This window comes from Wasmannia auropunctata, unplaced genomic scaffold, assembly GCF_000956235.1.
Source record: "Wasmannia auropunctata unplaced genomic scaffold, wasmannia.A_1.0 LD334178.1, whole genome shotgun sequence".
Lineage (NCBI taxonomy): Eukaryota > Metazoa > Arthropoda > Insecta > Hymenoptera > Formicidae > Wasmannia > Wasmannia auropunctata.
This window is the reverse complement of record NW_012028712.1, coordinates 3,521-20,078: the sequence shown is the minus strand read 5'-3', so window position 1 is coordinate 20,078 and position 16,558 is coordinate 3,521. Positions and strand designations below refer to the sequence as shown.

Sequence of the window (16,558 nt, the reverse complement as noted above, 5' to 3'; positions counted from 1 at the left end):
AGCCGAGCGTACGAATTACCACAAATTACAGTTTAGTGGATTTCTTTTTTTCTGCGCTTTCAATCGTAGCTCAAAAGACTTTGTATTATTCGTTCATGTATACTGTGGTGTTAGACGCACGCATTTTGTACATATGAACTACAGAACTTTTACACTAATGAAATGTTTATGTTAGGTTATGGTTAGGTGTCAGCTGTACGACCCAAAAAGGTAATTTTTAATTTTTTTCCGATTTTACTACAAATTCGACTGTCTAACACCACAATTTCATGTCTATTTTAACCCTGTGAAAGGATTTTCAATTCCGTTCAGCTAATTCGGAGAAATCTACTAAACTGTAATCGTCGGTATTTTCTACCTTCCAGCATCGCCTTAACTTCAACATGGTGACTAATGCTGTCAATTTATCAAAACGTTTATTACGTGGAAAAGTTAGGCAGGTTATATGCTCGAAATGAAGACAGAGCCAGATGTACAATAAAGAAATGAATATATGTGAGTCGTTAGAATTAAGTATAGAAGCCTAAATAAAAATATATTGGTAACCAACAAATTTGTGTATATGTATGCGTGAGATATATTGATGTGGTGATAAACATAATACATCACTACACACTACATCAATATCGCACGCATACATACTCACAAATTGTCGGTAAAACAGCGGATTTTTGGAGTTTGATCTAGGGTTTAGGATCCTTTTAAGGCGATCCTAAACTAGAATCAAACTTTAAAATGTCGCTGTTTTATCGACGATTTGTGAGTATGTATGCATGCGATATTGATGTAATAGTGTGTAGTGATGTGTTCATGTTTACTATTATATCGATATCGCACGCACACATCGTAACAAATTTTCAAAAATATACATCTTTTTTATTAGGCATTCAAACCTAATTTTATGAACTCAACATTGTTTGCACATGTAATTTATAGTTCCGGCTGGTATCATTTTGTATCAACAAACTGCCAAATTTTTGTACGAAGCAAATATTGACACATGTTGACAGCTCTAAACGCCATGTTCGTTCTCAGCATAACCTTTATCAGCTGGACTACATTGATGCCTATACTTTAATCGTGAAGAAGAATTTTTAAATCTGTTACCTTTAATTATGTTTATTTTGTCATAAAAAATAACCACATTTGGTCGATAAAACAGATGATTTTAGGATTACCTTATAAGAGGATGTTGAAAGGTTGGCCAAATTTGTACTAGGTCGATAAAGCAGACTCTTCAGTGTCAGTGGTATATCTCTAAATGAATTTCTTACAATAATATCTTCTGGTCTCACTTAAACACATGGAATGTTCTTATCTAACTTATTAAAGTGCCATCTCTTGGAAAATCCGGCACTTACTGCCAGATGCAATTTTTGCTGTCTTTAGCCGAGCGTACGAATTACCATAAATTGCATTCTAAGGCATAATTGTTTTTCTACGCTTCCAATCGTAGCTCAAAAGGTCTTGTATATTATTCGTGCAAGTAATCCGATGCGCGCTAGGTACTTTTTTTATACATATGAGATGCAAAACTTTTGTATATGCTTATGAAATGTTTACGTCAGCTGACAGGCTATGATACCCCAAAAAAAGTAATTTTTTAATATTTTTTCGTTTTTATTAATTTATACCTAGTGCGATGATATTTTATGTCTATTTCAATCCTGTAAAGCCCGTATCAGACTAAAGATTGAGATTGAGATTAAATTGGGATTTAACCAATTAAAAGAAAGAAAACCAATCTCAAATTTAGTGAACTTTGTTTTAATTGGTCAAATTCCATTACAATCTCAATCTCAATCTTTAGTTTAATACGGGCTTAAAAGCGTTTTTAAATCCGTTCAGTTGTTTCGGAGTTATATCCATTAGAATGCAAATGTCGGTAATTCCCGATCTTTCAAAGATATTCAATCAATTTGAAAATCCCGCCTGGCATACAGCGGGGTCCACCGAGATTTACCCGAAGCAGACGGAAGATGGCACGGTCTATTGTTGATCGGGCAAAATGGCGGTCAGTAATGGTCAGCGGTCAGCGGTATGATCGTGTGCACGGTGTGTACAGATATATCGAATGTCGCCTTGGCCCGTCGTCGCTAGACAATAAATGATCTCGCGCGAACGTCAACGTCCAACTGCCGCCGTGGTTGCGACGTGCGCTAAGCGGTAGCTCGTAATGCGCGCTTCTCGCTCCCGCTGCGATCGCCACATACGCTTGGATCATGTGAGCGCGACTCGCCGTCCGGTGGTGGTGCTGCTGCCGCCGTCGTCGTCGCCGCCGCCGCCGTCTGCGCCGTTGGTGCCGCTGGTGCAGCCCGCCGTGTGTATCCCGCATCGCGTGTCGCGCGTTCCCCGTACGAGGACTTTCGTACGCGTGGCCGTACTTATCCCGCTGGTGCCGCTCGCCGAGACGTCCTCGCGTCCTCCGTTGGCCGCCCGGCGAGCGTCGTTGCGTCGTCCCGCCGCGGCAATATTCGGCCCGCCGCCGCCGTATGGTCGTCGCGCGCCCATCACCGAGGGGACAGCGTCATCGTCGTCGTCGTCGTCGCCGTCGCCGTGCTGCCGAGTATGCGGCGGCTGTTTCCCGCCGCACCGTCGTCGCCGTCGTCGCCGTCGTCGGACGCAGTGCAGTGCCCGCGCCGCCGATTGTCACCGCCGTCGATCGTAGCTGAGCGGAGACACACTGCGTGTCACCGAGGTGCGCCAAGGGACGCTCTACCGGTGAATAGACTCGGACAAGTAAACTCCCGTGAGTTATCGCGATCGGTCCGTCGCTCGTTCGAGCCCGCTCGCTCAATCCCTCAGGATACTCCGGAGACTCGCGATCAACCAGGTTACAGCGCGCACTTCTTCACTGTGCCTCGTCTCGGATTATCTTAAAACGTAAGTCGGCTACGCAAGTTTTTTTTCTCTCCTTTTTTATTTCGTTCGCGCAATCAATTTTTTTTATCAGCTCGCGGAGCTGTGCCTTGATATCACGATCATGGGAATGCCATATGATCGCTTTGTATTAATTAATGAGAGTGACAGGGACTGTTGTAGTGTTACTGTCATTGTAGTGCTGTATTTATGTTGTATGTCTTCTCAATATGCGTTGCTCCATCTTCTCGTCGTATTAATTGCATTGTATTAAATATCTTTTTTGGAGCAGCAACATATTGCGTAAACAAAATTATTGTGATACAAAGAATATAGCGCAATTTGGAAGTATTACAAATTTTGTTTCTTTTTTGCTTTTAATAAGCACTCTGTTAATTATCTATCGTGGAGTAGTCAAATATACAGCTTTATTTTTTTTTCCAGAGAAAATAGAAGAAGTCTTGGCTATGCTGTTGATCCCGATGCTCGGACGAATTTTTTTATGACTGTACTACATTTACTTGCGATGTGTTAGTATATAAGTTAAAAAAAATAGTGGAAATAACCTTGAAGAAATTGTGATAAAAATTATGTTATGAGAGGGAACATCGTAGAGTGTATACTGGACATTGCCAAACAGGAGAATCTGCTAAACGTATACCAAGCGAGGCACCAGTAGTGCCAAGCTTGGGTAATGGATCCCGTTGGTCCATGGTACACGTCGTATAATCGTCTAACCGTGGGTGGCTCCACCGGAACGTTTCAAACAACATCGACTACAACCGGTGACTTTGTACCTCATCATTTGACAACAGCTGTCACACAGGCGGGGCCGTCAACAACGACGTCACAATTACTCCTGCAGGCGGCTCACACGACAGCAACTCTGGCGGGACAGCCGTCTCCTTTCAACCCAGGGGGGTTTCTATCTCCACCCCCCGTGGGCTACGAAGTCTTCTCACCTTTGTTTCATCCCAACAGTAAGCAGGCACATTATGTTACCCAACATAGGCAGGTACTCGCTCAAGCTCAAGCAGTATCGGCGACGAAACAGAACACCACAACTGAATCCGATATCTCTGGGTTGAGAGAGAATTACAGCTCGGCTCATCAAGCTACATTTTTCGAGCAACAGGGAACGTCGACGTCACCTACGACATCGACCCTGGCCTGGACGTCTCAGAACAATACGCAACTTCCTAGCCCGTTCGGCATTTTACCACACGAGAGCGTTGTTCCATCGTCCCCGGGTCCGCCATCTACAAAATCTAGTGGCACTGGTTACGAAAACACGTTTAACACTCATTTTAGTACAACGCAGACTATAAACAACATTAACGCGTCTCAAATAACCAGTCCGTCTGCGTGCAATGCAGATTTCAAGGCGTCCGGCTGTCCGACCGACGCAAAAAAGCCGATCAGCGTAAGATCTCAATCGCCCACCGCTAGCATCAAATCTACCATTTCCACATCACAAGTCAGCAATAGTCAAGCATTCTTTCATCAGGTTCCAACGTTTAGTTCTGACACCTTGACCGACAGTTACTCGGGCGGTAGTAATGGAAGTCAGTCCGTCACTGAAAATGAAAAGGTGCAGTCATCGTTACAGCATCAGCAATCGTGTATCGTATCGACGCCGAGCAATCCTTCCGGTAAGGAATACAGATTACCGCAACCGTCCTCGAGATCGACCACGTCGACAACGATTTTTCTGAGCGCTCCTGTGCGGTCAAGCTCCACGCAAGTGGTTCAGGATAAGCAGGGAACGCGCAATGGCAATTTTGCATCGCCGCCCAACAAAGCGGCGGCCACCGCCGTGACGCAGCAAAATATTCAGACCAAAGCACAGACCAAGATTTATCCGGACCTGGGGAGCCACGGAATTGAGCACAGACGAAACGAGCAACAAGGACATGATAACAGTCAGTCGTCCCCGATTAGTTTCTCCATCATGGAAAGTCGCAATTTGAATTATACCGCAAATAACACTAATTGCAATAACACCAACGGCAAGCTTACGAACAACCAGAGAGCATCATCTAACAGCAACTTGCAGTCGCATCCTCAGCAGCAACAGCAACAACAAACATTTCATGTTTTGAATCAGCAACAACAGCAGCAACAGCAGCAACAGCAGCAGACTACAACTTATAGACATTATTTGACAGGCTCGACAAGCGACACGGAATATCATCATCCGGGCAGATCCAAGTCTGCGACATCGACGGATTCTGCTTATTCGTCTAATACTTCGCAAAATGGACCCGATTGCAATGTCGTTGTCCCACGACGACCAAGTCCTCTGCAGACTCACTCGCAAGCTAGTCCCTTGGGTCACGTACCAAGTCCGGCATATCCCATGTATAATAGTCCGATGGCAACCATGTCGTCACCATCACCACTGCAACAGCACGAGACCAACGGCAGTCAGTGCACCAATGGCGCGTCATATAAAGGCGGAGTCACTCAACAAGTCGCTCCGCCGTCGCCTTTGGACGTCACTGTTCCTAGACCGGCGTCACAGGGACAGGTAGTTTACTCGTCGGTGATCACGCGAGCACTGGGCACTACGGAAAATAATAAAACGGCTTACACAGAGAGTAAGACGTACGATAGGCAACAGCAGCAGCAGCAACAGCAAGACTTCTCGCAAACGCAAAAGCAACAGGTCTGTTGGGAAAGTGACAATCGGCAAGCAACGAATGGCAACAGGAAGTTTTCCGTCTACACTGGCGCGAATACGGCGACCAGCGACATGAATGCACAGAGTTTGCCTGTTCAACAGCAAGTACAAAGGCTTATGAATGTATCAGCGGACAGACAGCAATCGTATTTCGAGCCTAATCAAGTGCCGCTGCAAGATTTAAGCAGCTGCAGGGGAGACCCGATGAGCATCGTGAAAAATTTACAAACGCTGCAGCAGGGTCCATGCTTGCAACAACACACGACCGTTGCTACCTCAGTTGTTGCCACGGCGGAACAGCAGAAGCAGGTCGAGGAACGGCGAAAGGCCGATAACGTCAATAAAAAGAGGAAAAATTTGGAAAAGAGTGGGCACGGTGCGCCATTATCTAATGAACTTACAGGTGGCACGACGATGACGGAATACCTCAGTAGGATACCTCCGCCCGCGCATCACAATGCGGCGAATCAGCAGCAACAAAACGGCTACTTCGAATTCGAACGATGGAATTTACCGCCACCGACCGCCAAGATGTTTCCTACCGCATCCAGCGCCTTCGGTTCTCAGTCGTCGTTGCACCACTCGAGTAATTTCGTGGGCACCCCGGCTCACCAACATCAGTCATTGATGGTATCGCACCATCATGCGCCACCGCCTATTCCATACTTTCCGGCTTTTCATATTCCCGCGGGTCATCATCCTCATCACTCGCATGACTTCCAATCCTCGGTCGAGATAACGCCAATAGGATTCAGTGAGAACACGAATCAAAACGCCAATTACAATCAAGAGGTCAGAGACGATCAGCCTAAAGTAATCGTTCCTAATATCGAGGAGGAATTAGGTTTCCTTCAGCAGGACGAGTTGCTGATGCAGAATCAAATAAATAAGGATTTCAAACGGTCCAGTAGAGATCCTAATACGGGATTTATGACGAGTTATTTGAAGTTTCTGCAAGGTGAAAGGGATCCTTCTCCACCACCTGCTATACGCGGCGGTAGGAAAGCAACGTGGAATAGGTCAAAGCCGTATATACCTGCTGAGCCGAATAAATCTGCGGAAGCTGCGATTAACGGTGAAAGTGTTAAATCTCAAGAGAAGCCGGCGTTGATGAAGGAGGCATCGGTCAAGGAAACACCGGCAATAGATTACGCCAATGATCCTAGGTACTTTCCATTGCCGAAAGAAAGGAAGAAGTTAAATTTCGATTCGAGCGACGATGGATTTACTAGTGACGATGATTTTCCATTTCCTCCTAAGAAAACGGAAAAAAAGGTGCAGAATGTAAATAATACGAGTAATGTCGAAGTTGTTACTGTAAAACCGGAAGGAAAAGGTAAAAAAGGCCGGCCTATCAAACCTGGTGGACCTACAGATAGAAAGAGAAGAGCTGCTGCAGCAGCGGCGGCGGCGGCTGCGGCAGCAGCAGCTGCAGCAACGGAAATAGAAAAGAAATCTTCGAAGAAAATTGAAGAAGGTAACAAACATATTTAGCATATTAAATCTTTTTTAAGTTAAAATTTTACTCATTTGAAAATATCTTATTTTGCACAGTGGATCCTTTACTTCTTCCTCCCAGACGCGAAACATCGAGGAGAAAGGCAAAAGAGAAAACATCAGCGAAACAATTTTTAGATCGACAACAGGGTATAGATTATTTCGATAACGATGAGGAACAGGTAGATTCCGATTCTGATCCAGCATGGACACCCGCTGTAAAATTGGTTGGGGATGAAGAAGAGAAAAGGAAAAAACGCGCGAGGCCCGTCATCACTAAAAAGATTAGGAAGATGTTAGAAGAGGATGGTTATTCATCCGGGGAAGTTATTGTCTCAAAAAAATCCACAAGGAAGAAGCACGAGATATCCTCAAAAAGTTCCAATAATTCCGGCAAGCTTTCTTGCAGAATTGATGAAAAATTAGTAGCGGCAGCAAGTGATGAAGATATTGATATCTCGCCATTTAAGGTATCTAATATATTCTGTAAAGATCTTTTAGCATATTGTGAAGACTTGTATACTTTGTGAATAACAAATAATTTTATTATATTTTGCATGCAGCATTTGATAGGCAACTCAGAAGACGCGGTAATCTTTAACATCATTTTAATTTTTGCTAAATAAATAAAATTTGTGCATAAATGTGTAATACAAGAGGCTCCCAGCAAACGAAAATTAATTCAAATGAATTGAAAATTCAATTCATTTCAATTTATTTTAATTTATCCGAATTGGTGCTTTAGAGTCCAGAAGTGCATTCATATTCTTATATTACATATATTATTTTTGGATTCAAATAAATTGAAATACAAAATAAGTTATTCATATTGAATTCGGATGTATTCATGTTTATATTATATTATTTTTGGATTCAAATGGATTCGAAAGATCAAAACGCCAATTTGAAAATGTCGAAATGAATTCATTTCTATCCATTTCAATTTACTTTCGTTTGCTGGGCTTATAGCAATGTATTTATGTAATAAAACATAGTATTGAATTAAATAGAAAGTAATGTTTTTCTTTATTTTTTAGTCTGGCGAATTTGTCGTGATCAAAACAGACTTGGATGAAGAAGAAGATCCTCCTCTTTGGAGGATAGATGGTAAAACATTGCTCCAAAAATACCAGCCATTCAAATCCAATGGAAAAACTTTATACAGAAACATACCTACGGTAAAATTCAATTGAGTATTTCAGATTATATAGAGTTTACAGAATAGTACTGTTTTGTAATTATTATTAAAAAAATTTTTTTACAGTATTCTGCATGGGTTTCACAAAATCGTCATATATATCAACAAGTGCCAGTGAAATTTTGGCAGCAAGGCAAGACAGAAACAATTGTGGAATTTTTGAGAGATGAGATGATCATTGATGACAGGTGAATATTTGTATAAATATATATTTGAACAAATCGATAGTCAATGCGAGTCTGCACTGTTGTATATGCAACTAATTAAAATTTTAAGTACAAAAAAATTATAATTGGTTGCGTATTCCAAAATTGATTTTGATCTTTACTGAAATCTCTTTAGTTAGTGAATTTGTTTGGCTAAGCATACTGTTGAGTTTATTACCTTTATTTGTGGCCATTGTTAATGTCATCTTCTGTTTTGTGTTTCCTAGACATAGTAAATATAACTAATATAAGTATAATTTTTTGGCTGCGTTTGGTTTGGCGCTTACAGCGTTTGTGATCATTATTTGTCCTTGTTTAATATTTGATAAACAATAAGAATGATGTAACGTTATAAGCGCCAAAGCGAACGCAGCCTTTATATTTGAAAACACAAAAAATATACAATTTTTGTATTTTAAAAATTTAATTAGTCGCGTGCAACCGAGTATCAGATTTTTATTATTATTAGCTATTAATTTGTATTTACAGTTAAGTCAAATCAATTTGTGATTTAAATTATATTTTAATAATTTCGACAACTTGGCAAATTTTGCAAATTTTTATAACATTTTTATTTGATTATAGTGAGAACATATTTGAAAAAATAAAAAATATACAATTTTTGTATTTTAAAATTTGATCAGTCGCGCGCAGTCGAATACCAGATTTGTATTATTATTAGCTATTAATTTGTATCTACAGTTAAGTCAAATCAATTTGTGATTTAAATTATATCTTAATAATTTCGACAACTTAACAAATTTTGTAAATTTTTAACATTTTTATTTGATTACAGTGAGAACATAGATAAATTTATGAAAGATACCGAAAGATATCAAGATAATTTTGAAGTATACATACAGACATTAATCTCACAAGCTTTGGATTCTAATTTTCTTACTGAAATATTTCAAGAACAAGGTAAGATATGAAATTGAATATAATTTTTATTATTATCTTTAGATTATACATCATGATGAAATGATAATTATATTCTTTATTATTGCTTAGATGATTATTTTCTATCAAATGTTAAGACTGTCGATGAAATAACAGAAGAAAGAAAACGTCGTCTTTTATTTACAACTAAGTGGAAAGCAAATGTCGTGACAGCAATATCAACATGGCCGTGTGTTAATGTGCTTAAGGATTTATCGCCATCAGAATATAAAGGGAAATTCTGTGCTGGTTGTCAGCAAGCAAAAATCTATGCAAGAGTTTTACTTTATGGACAACCGTATAATGGTACTACATTAGAAGGCTCGCCACCTGATCCAAAAATACCTCATGAAAAAGTATGATACGCAAATGGAACGTGATAAGCTGCTGTAATAAAATTTCTATTAATTTTTACTTATTTTTATCTTCTAGGACTTTTTGTTGTGCCGTATTTGCCAAAAAAAGGTGGCCTTGTATAATAAAGTCGCTCATCAAAAATATCTAATGTTTTTGGAATGTGCAAGAAGAGTGGCAGATAAAAAGGTAGCTGATCCGAATAAGGATACCACAATAATATTAAACGAATTATTAGCAGATGAAGCATGGTTGAATCAAGTGAGTTTATTTTCATATTATTCAATTATCTTAAGTATATTCAATAATCTTAAGAATCTTATTACTTGTCACTATTGTAAATTATAGTAATATAATATAATGTTGCTGTTTTAAAAATAAATATATATTTTGAAACAAAAAACTTCTTTTTTAGCTCTTCAAAGAAGTAAGGAGTATTTGGGCTGAAATCGATAGCATGGAGCAGCAAGCTAAGGCTAAAGCAAAAGTGAAATCAAAAGCTGCACTGTCGTCATCAGTCAAGCAGTATCAAAGGGCAGAGACAGTAGCAAGTGCTCCTATTGTACTTACGTCTAAAAAGACTGCTGATAATATTTCACAGGTGCCTATACATAATACTGAGAATAATCCCCAAGTAGTATCTAGTGACATGCAGATGAGCAGTGAACCATCTTAGTGGTATTATAATAGCTGTTTACATTTAAAACAAAACGCATCAATTAACAGTTCAGTGATACATTTAATAACACATTGGTGTGATATTTCTACACTAATGTCGATATCAATCAAACAGTGAGAGAGAGAGAGAGAGAGAAAGAGAGATCTTGCGCGCGCATATACACACAATTACACAAAATGCACACACATACACACATATACACACACAGCAGACACACACACACGCGTATGCACGCACATGTATATACAGAAACTATAAGATACGATCGAAAAATACAACCGAGAGACTATAATTATAAAAATCATGTGTGCATGTGTTAGATAAATATGAGAGACTACACACATGTGTAAGTACACCAAGCATATGTAACATATTCATATTTGGTACAGGAGTTTAGCTCTATCCGAGATTTGCCATTAATAGCATAATGATAGCATAATAATAATAATAATAATAATAACAGAACTGTAATAATAATTATAACTGATATTTACATGTGAATATAAAGGAATAGTTTAATCTTTGTATTATGATCATACATATAAGCTTCAATATACAGGGTATCCCATTTTAATTTAAACAGTCAATTTCTAAATCACGAGATTTTAGAGAATAATACTTAAGACAAGTTATATGATTTCAAGGGAGACATAAAATGGTACCATTAGTTTGACCTTGGGTTGATGTTGTCAAGGCCAGGGAAAGATTATTTTAAATTTTTTAAATGGACCCCCGCATTTTTCATTGCATATTCTCGTAGCTTATCTCAAGAGCTTTTCAAAACACTATAAGTAATAAAATATTTTTCCATTAAGCAATAAATGTTGTTCAGGATCATGAGCTTGACAACTTGTGTCAAAGTCAAGGCCATTAAAGGTTGTTGCTCTTATTTTTATTTTTTCAAAAAAAGAGCAACAATCTTCAATGATTATGACCTTGACGTATGTTGTCAAGCTCATAATTCTGAACAACATTCAAAAGGCTTTAGCCATTGTTCGGACAGCTTGGATAATGCTAATACCGGCGATATTGTAACTTTCAAGCCTCATGAACTCGAAAAGTGCTTAATGGAAAAATAACATATTTTCTTACAGTGTTTTAGAAAGCTCTCGAGATAAGTTACGAGAATAAGCAATGAAAAAGGAAGGGGGTCCATTGAAAAAATTTAAAGTCATCTTTCCTTGATTTTGGCAAGGTCCAAGATTATCCAAAGTTAAACCAATGATACAATTTTATGTCCTCCTTAAAGCCCATACAACTTTTATCTTAAGTATTTTTCTATAAAATCTCGCGATTTCCAGAAATTGTTGGATGTTTAAATTAAAATGGTACATCTTGTGTATATATACATATATATAATGAGATCTGAAATATGTTGAAATATTACGGTGATATATGACGCATGAAACATTACAATTTTCTGTATCGTATTTGCATCGCGTTTTGTTAAATCGAAATTATAATTCATCTGTAGCACTATATTGTTTTTTTGAATAATGACATAATTATACAGGATGTCCCGAAATTCGCGAATCATATTATCATAAATTCGCAAAATATAGCAAGAAAGTCTTCGAAAAATTAAGTAAAAAAGTTATTTGTAAATTTTTTATTTAAGCAGTAGTTTTTAAAATATAAAAGTTTAAATTTAGCCAATATTATAATTTATTATTAAATATAATATATTATACTACAATATTATATTATTATTAAAAATTATAAATTACGATTAAACGGAAACATGTCCGTAAACGCGTCGATAGTGTTAGTGATCGCGCACTTCACGCGAGTACTAATCTATAATTGGCTAAATTTAAATCTTTATATTTCAAAAACTATTGCTTAAAATAAAAATTTACAAATAACTTTTTTACTTAATTTTTCGAAGACTTTCTTGCTATGATATTTTGATTCGCGAATTTCGGGATACCCTGTATAAATACTTTTTTATAAATTTTTTTACAAAATAATTTATAATAATTATTTATAATAACTTCATACACACAGAATTTGTATTCATCTAAATTTTGTCTTGCATAGTATATGTGTATATAATTAAACAAAAACAAAAAACACTTTGGTGCTACAGTAAAACTATGAACTATACATGAGCAATTAAGGCCATATAAAAAATGTAAGCAGTAAGCAAATCATGTTTGATTTGCACGGTAAAAAACGTAAAGCAATAAGCAGTAGCAAATCAACATATTTGACTTGCTACTGCTTGCCTTACATTCTTTTGGGAACTGACATATTCACCATGACATCTGGTGGCAGAAAAATAAACTGTCCTAAACCCTGCAATTGTTATTAACATTTTGAGATTTTTCAATAAATCACCACGTATTTTAGCATATACTTACGGAGTTATGACGTCATATCGAATAGATTCCTCCTTCCGCTCCTGTGTCAGTTCCCATTACTGTGATTGAATAGTTCTCTTATTGCTCATATCTTATTGTTTATGTTTTCTACATGTTTTTTTATGCCATTAGCTTAAGTCGTGCCGTTAAGTGATGAGACAGAATCGCCAATGTGATTCAATAGTTCTACTAAATAGCAATGCCATAAAAACGTTTCTTCGTTAGAAAATCCATATTGTAAATAAATTTGTGGCACTATAAAATAATTTATATCTGCTGTTCGATAGCGCTATTCAGTACAGCTACTGAATTATGCATATTGGCGACTTTACTTAGTGGCACGATTGAGTTGCCAGTGTACCATGGCTTTTTAAGTTTGCGCCCCAATTGTTATAAAACAAGACTTTACAACAAGTAGTTTTGAAATTTTTTTACAAATTTTACAAAATTTGATATATTTATAAAAATATCTACTTTATATTACTTGATATGTTTTTAATGTGTCATATTTCATATAATGATATATTCAGTACATCTTTCTTCCAGTGCAACATAACAATATATGTATGCAAATTCTTCCGTGTTAGAGCAATTTATATATAAATTCGAATATTTTATATTGCAAAACGTATTTTGAAAGAAAAGATTGTTATTGTTTCTATGGTTTTTTTATGTTTTATTACTATTCTGTATTTTTTATAGAATACCAAGAATTTATTTTTTTCAGTATATCTATCAACAATTTAAAACATTACGCGCGACATGTAAGAAATATCTTCTTCTACTTCCAGTCAAAGTTATTTATTTTAAAACGAGCGAAAACTCTGAGAAAAATAAATGTAAGAGTAATGTAACACAAGAATAATTTATCAAAAAAATATTATCAATAGTTTCTTTTTATACAAGAAATACATATCGAAATAATTTGCAATCAAAAACAAAATATTCTGTTTTAGAAAACCGCGTAATCATTTTTCTAAAACACAATTTCTATTCACAAAATAGATTTTGAAAAATCGACATTTAGTTTTGTTTGAATTAAGACGAAAGAAAAATATATTTGAAACGGTTATGTATTAAGATCGATTTTTAAAATATTCTTTCCAATAGTTATAAGCAGCGTAAAATAGCGCGATAAGAACTTTGTTGTACATTAAATATTTTGTACCATTATATATTTTAAGTGACATTATCACTTACGATAAATTCAATTATTATTAATCATTAATGTAGCTATTATTATTGATATTGTTTAAATTTTTAACTGTTTAAGTTTTTAACTTGTTTCCAGATTTATTAGGAAAAAATATTCTTAAACGAGCAAAACGGTGTATGTATGGAGTACGAATGTATTTCTCAAAGATGTATCAAATTATATTTGTAAATTGTAAAGAATAATTGAGTGAATGAGGACGATGCTGCGTATCAGTAAATTACAGGACAAGAATTATAGGCATTTTTCGTATATTTCGACGAATTAAAACTCGTATGTTAATAATTATTCCGGTGATGATCGGTTGTATAATAAATTATTGAATATGGTTTATATTGGCGCAAGAGCTAAAATGCGGGCATTTAAATACTGACATAAAATAATAAATAAAGGAAACTATATAATAATAAATGGAAACTTTTCTTTTTAGCGAATGTGCCATGCAATAGTTCATATCTCAAGTAACTTATATTGCGTGCGATAATTCAATCTGTAATGTAAATCGATTGGTATAGATTGTCTTCTTTTTCATAAGGTTGCATTATATTATAGTATTCATTTATGATACAATACACAGTTATTGTCAATGTTATATAAACAATATTGTTGTTATATCGTATCATTTTTCCTGTAGAAAGCATTTATTATAAAGGTATAATTTTGTTCGATTATAAATTGCTTAATGCTTTTTTCCATTCATGCAACTACGAAGGATTATTGATCATAATAAAATTACAGCATTTTCTGTTATTGCAATCGTGAAGAAAAGATTGATCAAAATATATTATAGTGAAATATTATATAAGTCATTACGTTAACTTGACCACCCTCCTGTCTAAAATTGTCCTCAACGAATTGTAAGATAATAAAATTTAAGTTAAAACTTCTTGATTTCATCAATTACTTAAATAGAAAAAGAGAATTTTTATTATTTCCTTATTCAGATCTTTGATTCTATAAGTATGGGCTGATAGTAATTAATTTCATACGTGTCGCCAAGCTGGAAGATGTAATCTCTGCCCCAGTCAGTAATTTTCTGCGGGGAGAGGGAAGGTTCCTGTGAAATCAGCGTGTTTACGACTTGTAAAGGAAAGGTGCTGAGTCTGTTTTTAATTTCTTTCCATTGATTTGAAATTTTTTCCGGCTTCCTATCAATTTTCAACATAGCATTTAATACATTTTGACATATTTGACATTTTTTTATTGACTAGGGTGGAGCCTAACAATCGAAGTTCGATATCTCAACCAACTTCAGCTCGGCGACACCGGGTATATGTCTTTTACATAGTAAAAGTGGGGGCCTGGGGGGACTAGCAGTAGACTAGCAGTCCATATTTATATAGTCAAAACTTCAGATCTCGACTATTGTAAATGAAGTATAATAATCATTTTGTTTTTTAACATAAGTTTGCATGGTGAATCCGAATTTTAATTAAAAATTAACATTAATATTTTGATTGTGCAAAAAAACAGCCAAAATGACTAATTGTTGCTTCTGACTGTAATTGTATTCTTTTTGCAAATAAACATTTATAATTTTTATTTGTATCTGCTTTTAAAAATGAAAATAGTATTTATTATTTTTAAGAATGCTTTTCTGCCTTATTTCTCTCCTTAAACTATTCTACGCTATAAAATTATCCAATTATATAATTGTATTCCAATATCAATTGCAATTATTATTAGTACCATTTGTCAAAGTTTTTAATGATTTGTTATGAAAAAGCTTTCACTATTAAATTCACAAAACCTTATTTATAATTGTAAATAAGATTGATAGAGATAATTAAATTAATACGTCACAGAATTTACGGCTTTCATTATTTGTTCTAATTATATATGCATTGACAGTAATATCTTAAAACTAAACTAACATTTAATAAAGATTTAGTTACAGTTTTTGTGAATTTAGTAGCGAAATTATTACAACTTTTCAATCAAATACCAAAAACTACTGTCTCGTCAATAATGAGCTTATGATTTGAGACTACTGGTCTTACAATTAGTAGTCTTCATTATATGAAATGTAGTCCGTAATAGTGGACTATACTCTTTATCAATAGTAATGTGTGTACTCCGTTCACAGCAAGAACGTGCCCGTATCTGCACATATATGTTTGCATTATGAATTTAAATATTTTGTATATTATAGACATCCAGCTACATAATTTAAATACATTACAATTTTAATTTAAACACACTGAAATGTAGAAATTATTTCATCAGTTCAATTTTCTAAAAATAAGCGTGGATCCGAGTGTGTCGTATTTACGTATTTGGTACTGAGTAACGTCCTACGGTATAGGTATGCACTCTTTCCACTATACTGTCCATTTTTATTGGAGTTCGTTTTTTGTAATGATTAAATCCATAATGCAAAGATTTAATTTTGTCAAGGTTGGGTAAGTTAATATTTTTTTTAAACTAAGTTAAGTTAAAGTTAACAGTCTAAAAATTTAACTTAATTAAGATACAAGTTAGTCCATAATAAAATTAATTGAGTTAAAAGTTAAGTTAATAAAAAAAAGTAATTGAAAAGAGATCGGAAGAGCACACGTCTGAACTCC

At 35.8% G+C, this 16,558-nt stretch overlaps 1 protein-coding gene and 2 long non-coding RNA genes across 4 annotated transcripts; 1 reads left to right on the top strand and 2 right to left on the bottom strand.

Moving 5' to 3' along the window:
• Positions 1-2,218: 2,218 nt before the first annotated feature.
• LOC105459603 lies at positions 2,219-10,857 on the top strand. 2 transcript variants are annotated; one of them, XM_011705766.1, is made up of 10 exons: positions 2,219-2,883; positions 3,304-7,019; positions 7,097-7,509; positions 7,603-7,629; positions 8,077-8,217; positions 8,304-8,425; positions 9,240-9,364; positions 9,455-9,738; positions 9,815-9,997; positions 10,152-10,857. In XM_011705766.1, the coding sequence occupies exons 2-10, from the start codon at positions 3,554-3,556 to the stop codon at positions 10,410-10,412; spliced, it is 5,022 nt and encodes a 1,673-aa protein (XP_011704068.1). In that variant the 5' UTR covers positions 2,219-2,883; positions 3,304-3,553; the 3' UTR covers positions 10,413-10,857. The 2 variants fall into 2 exon arrangements, with proteins under 2 accessions (XP_011704068.1, XP_011704069.1); XM_011705767.1 differs by lacking the exon at positions 7,603-7,629.
• Positions 10,858-12,369: 1,512 nt separating this feature from the next.
• LOC105459601 lies at positions 12,370-13,402 on the bottom strand. Its single transcript, XR_975699.1, has 2 exons — positions 12,779-13,402; positions 12,370-12,713 (listed from the first exon to the last, which is right to left on the bottom strand). It is a non-coding gene; the product is annotated as an uncharacterized LOC105459601 (long non-coding RNA).
• An 823-nt stretch (positions 13,403-14,225) lies between these two features.
• LOC105459602 lies at positions 14,226-16,390 on the bottom strand. Its single transcript, XR_975700.1, has 2 exons — positions 14,981-16,390; positions 14,226-14,894 (listed from the first exon to the last, which is right to left on the bottom strand). It is a non-coding gene; the product is annotated as an uncharacterized LOC105459602 (long non-coding RNA).
• Between the last annotated feature and the right edge of the window lie 168 nt (positions 16,391-16,558).

What these genes read in the sequence shown, in the direction of transcription:
- LOC105459603 (XM_011705766.1), top strand. Translation starts at nt 3,554, where the DNA reads ATGGATCCCGTTGGTCCATGGTACACGTCGTATAATCGTCTAACCGTG. An exon ending in TTCGAAGAAAATTGAAGAAG is followed by an intron (nt 7,020 to 7,096) that starts GTAACAAACATA and finishes TATTTTGCACAG; the next exon opens with TGGATCCTTTACTTCTTCCT. An exon ending in TATACAGAAACATACCTACG is followed by an intron (nt 8,218 to 8,303) that starts GTAAAATTCAAT and finishes ATTTTTTTACAG; the next exon opens with TATTCTGCATGGGTTTCACA.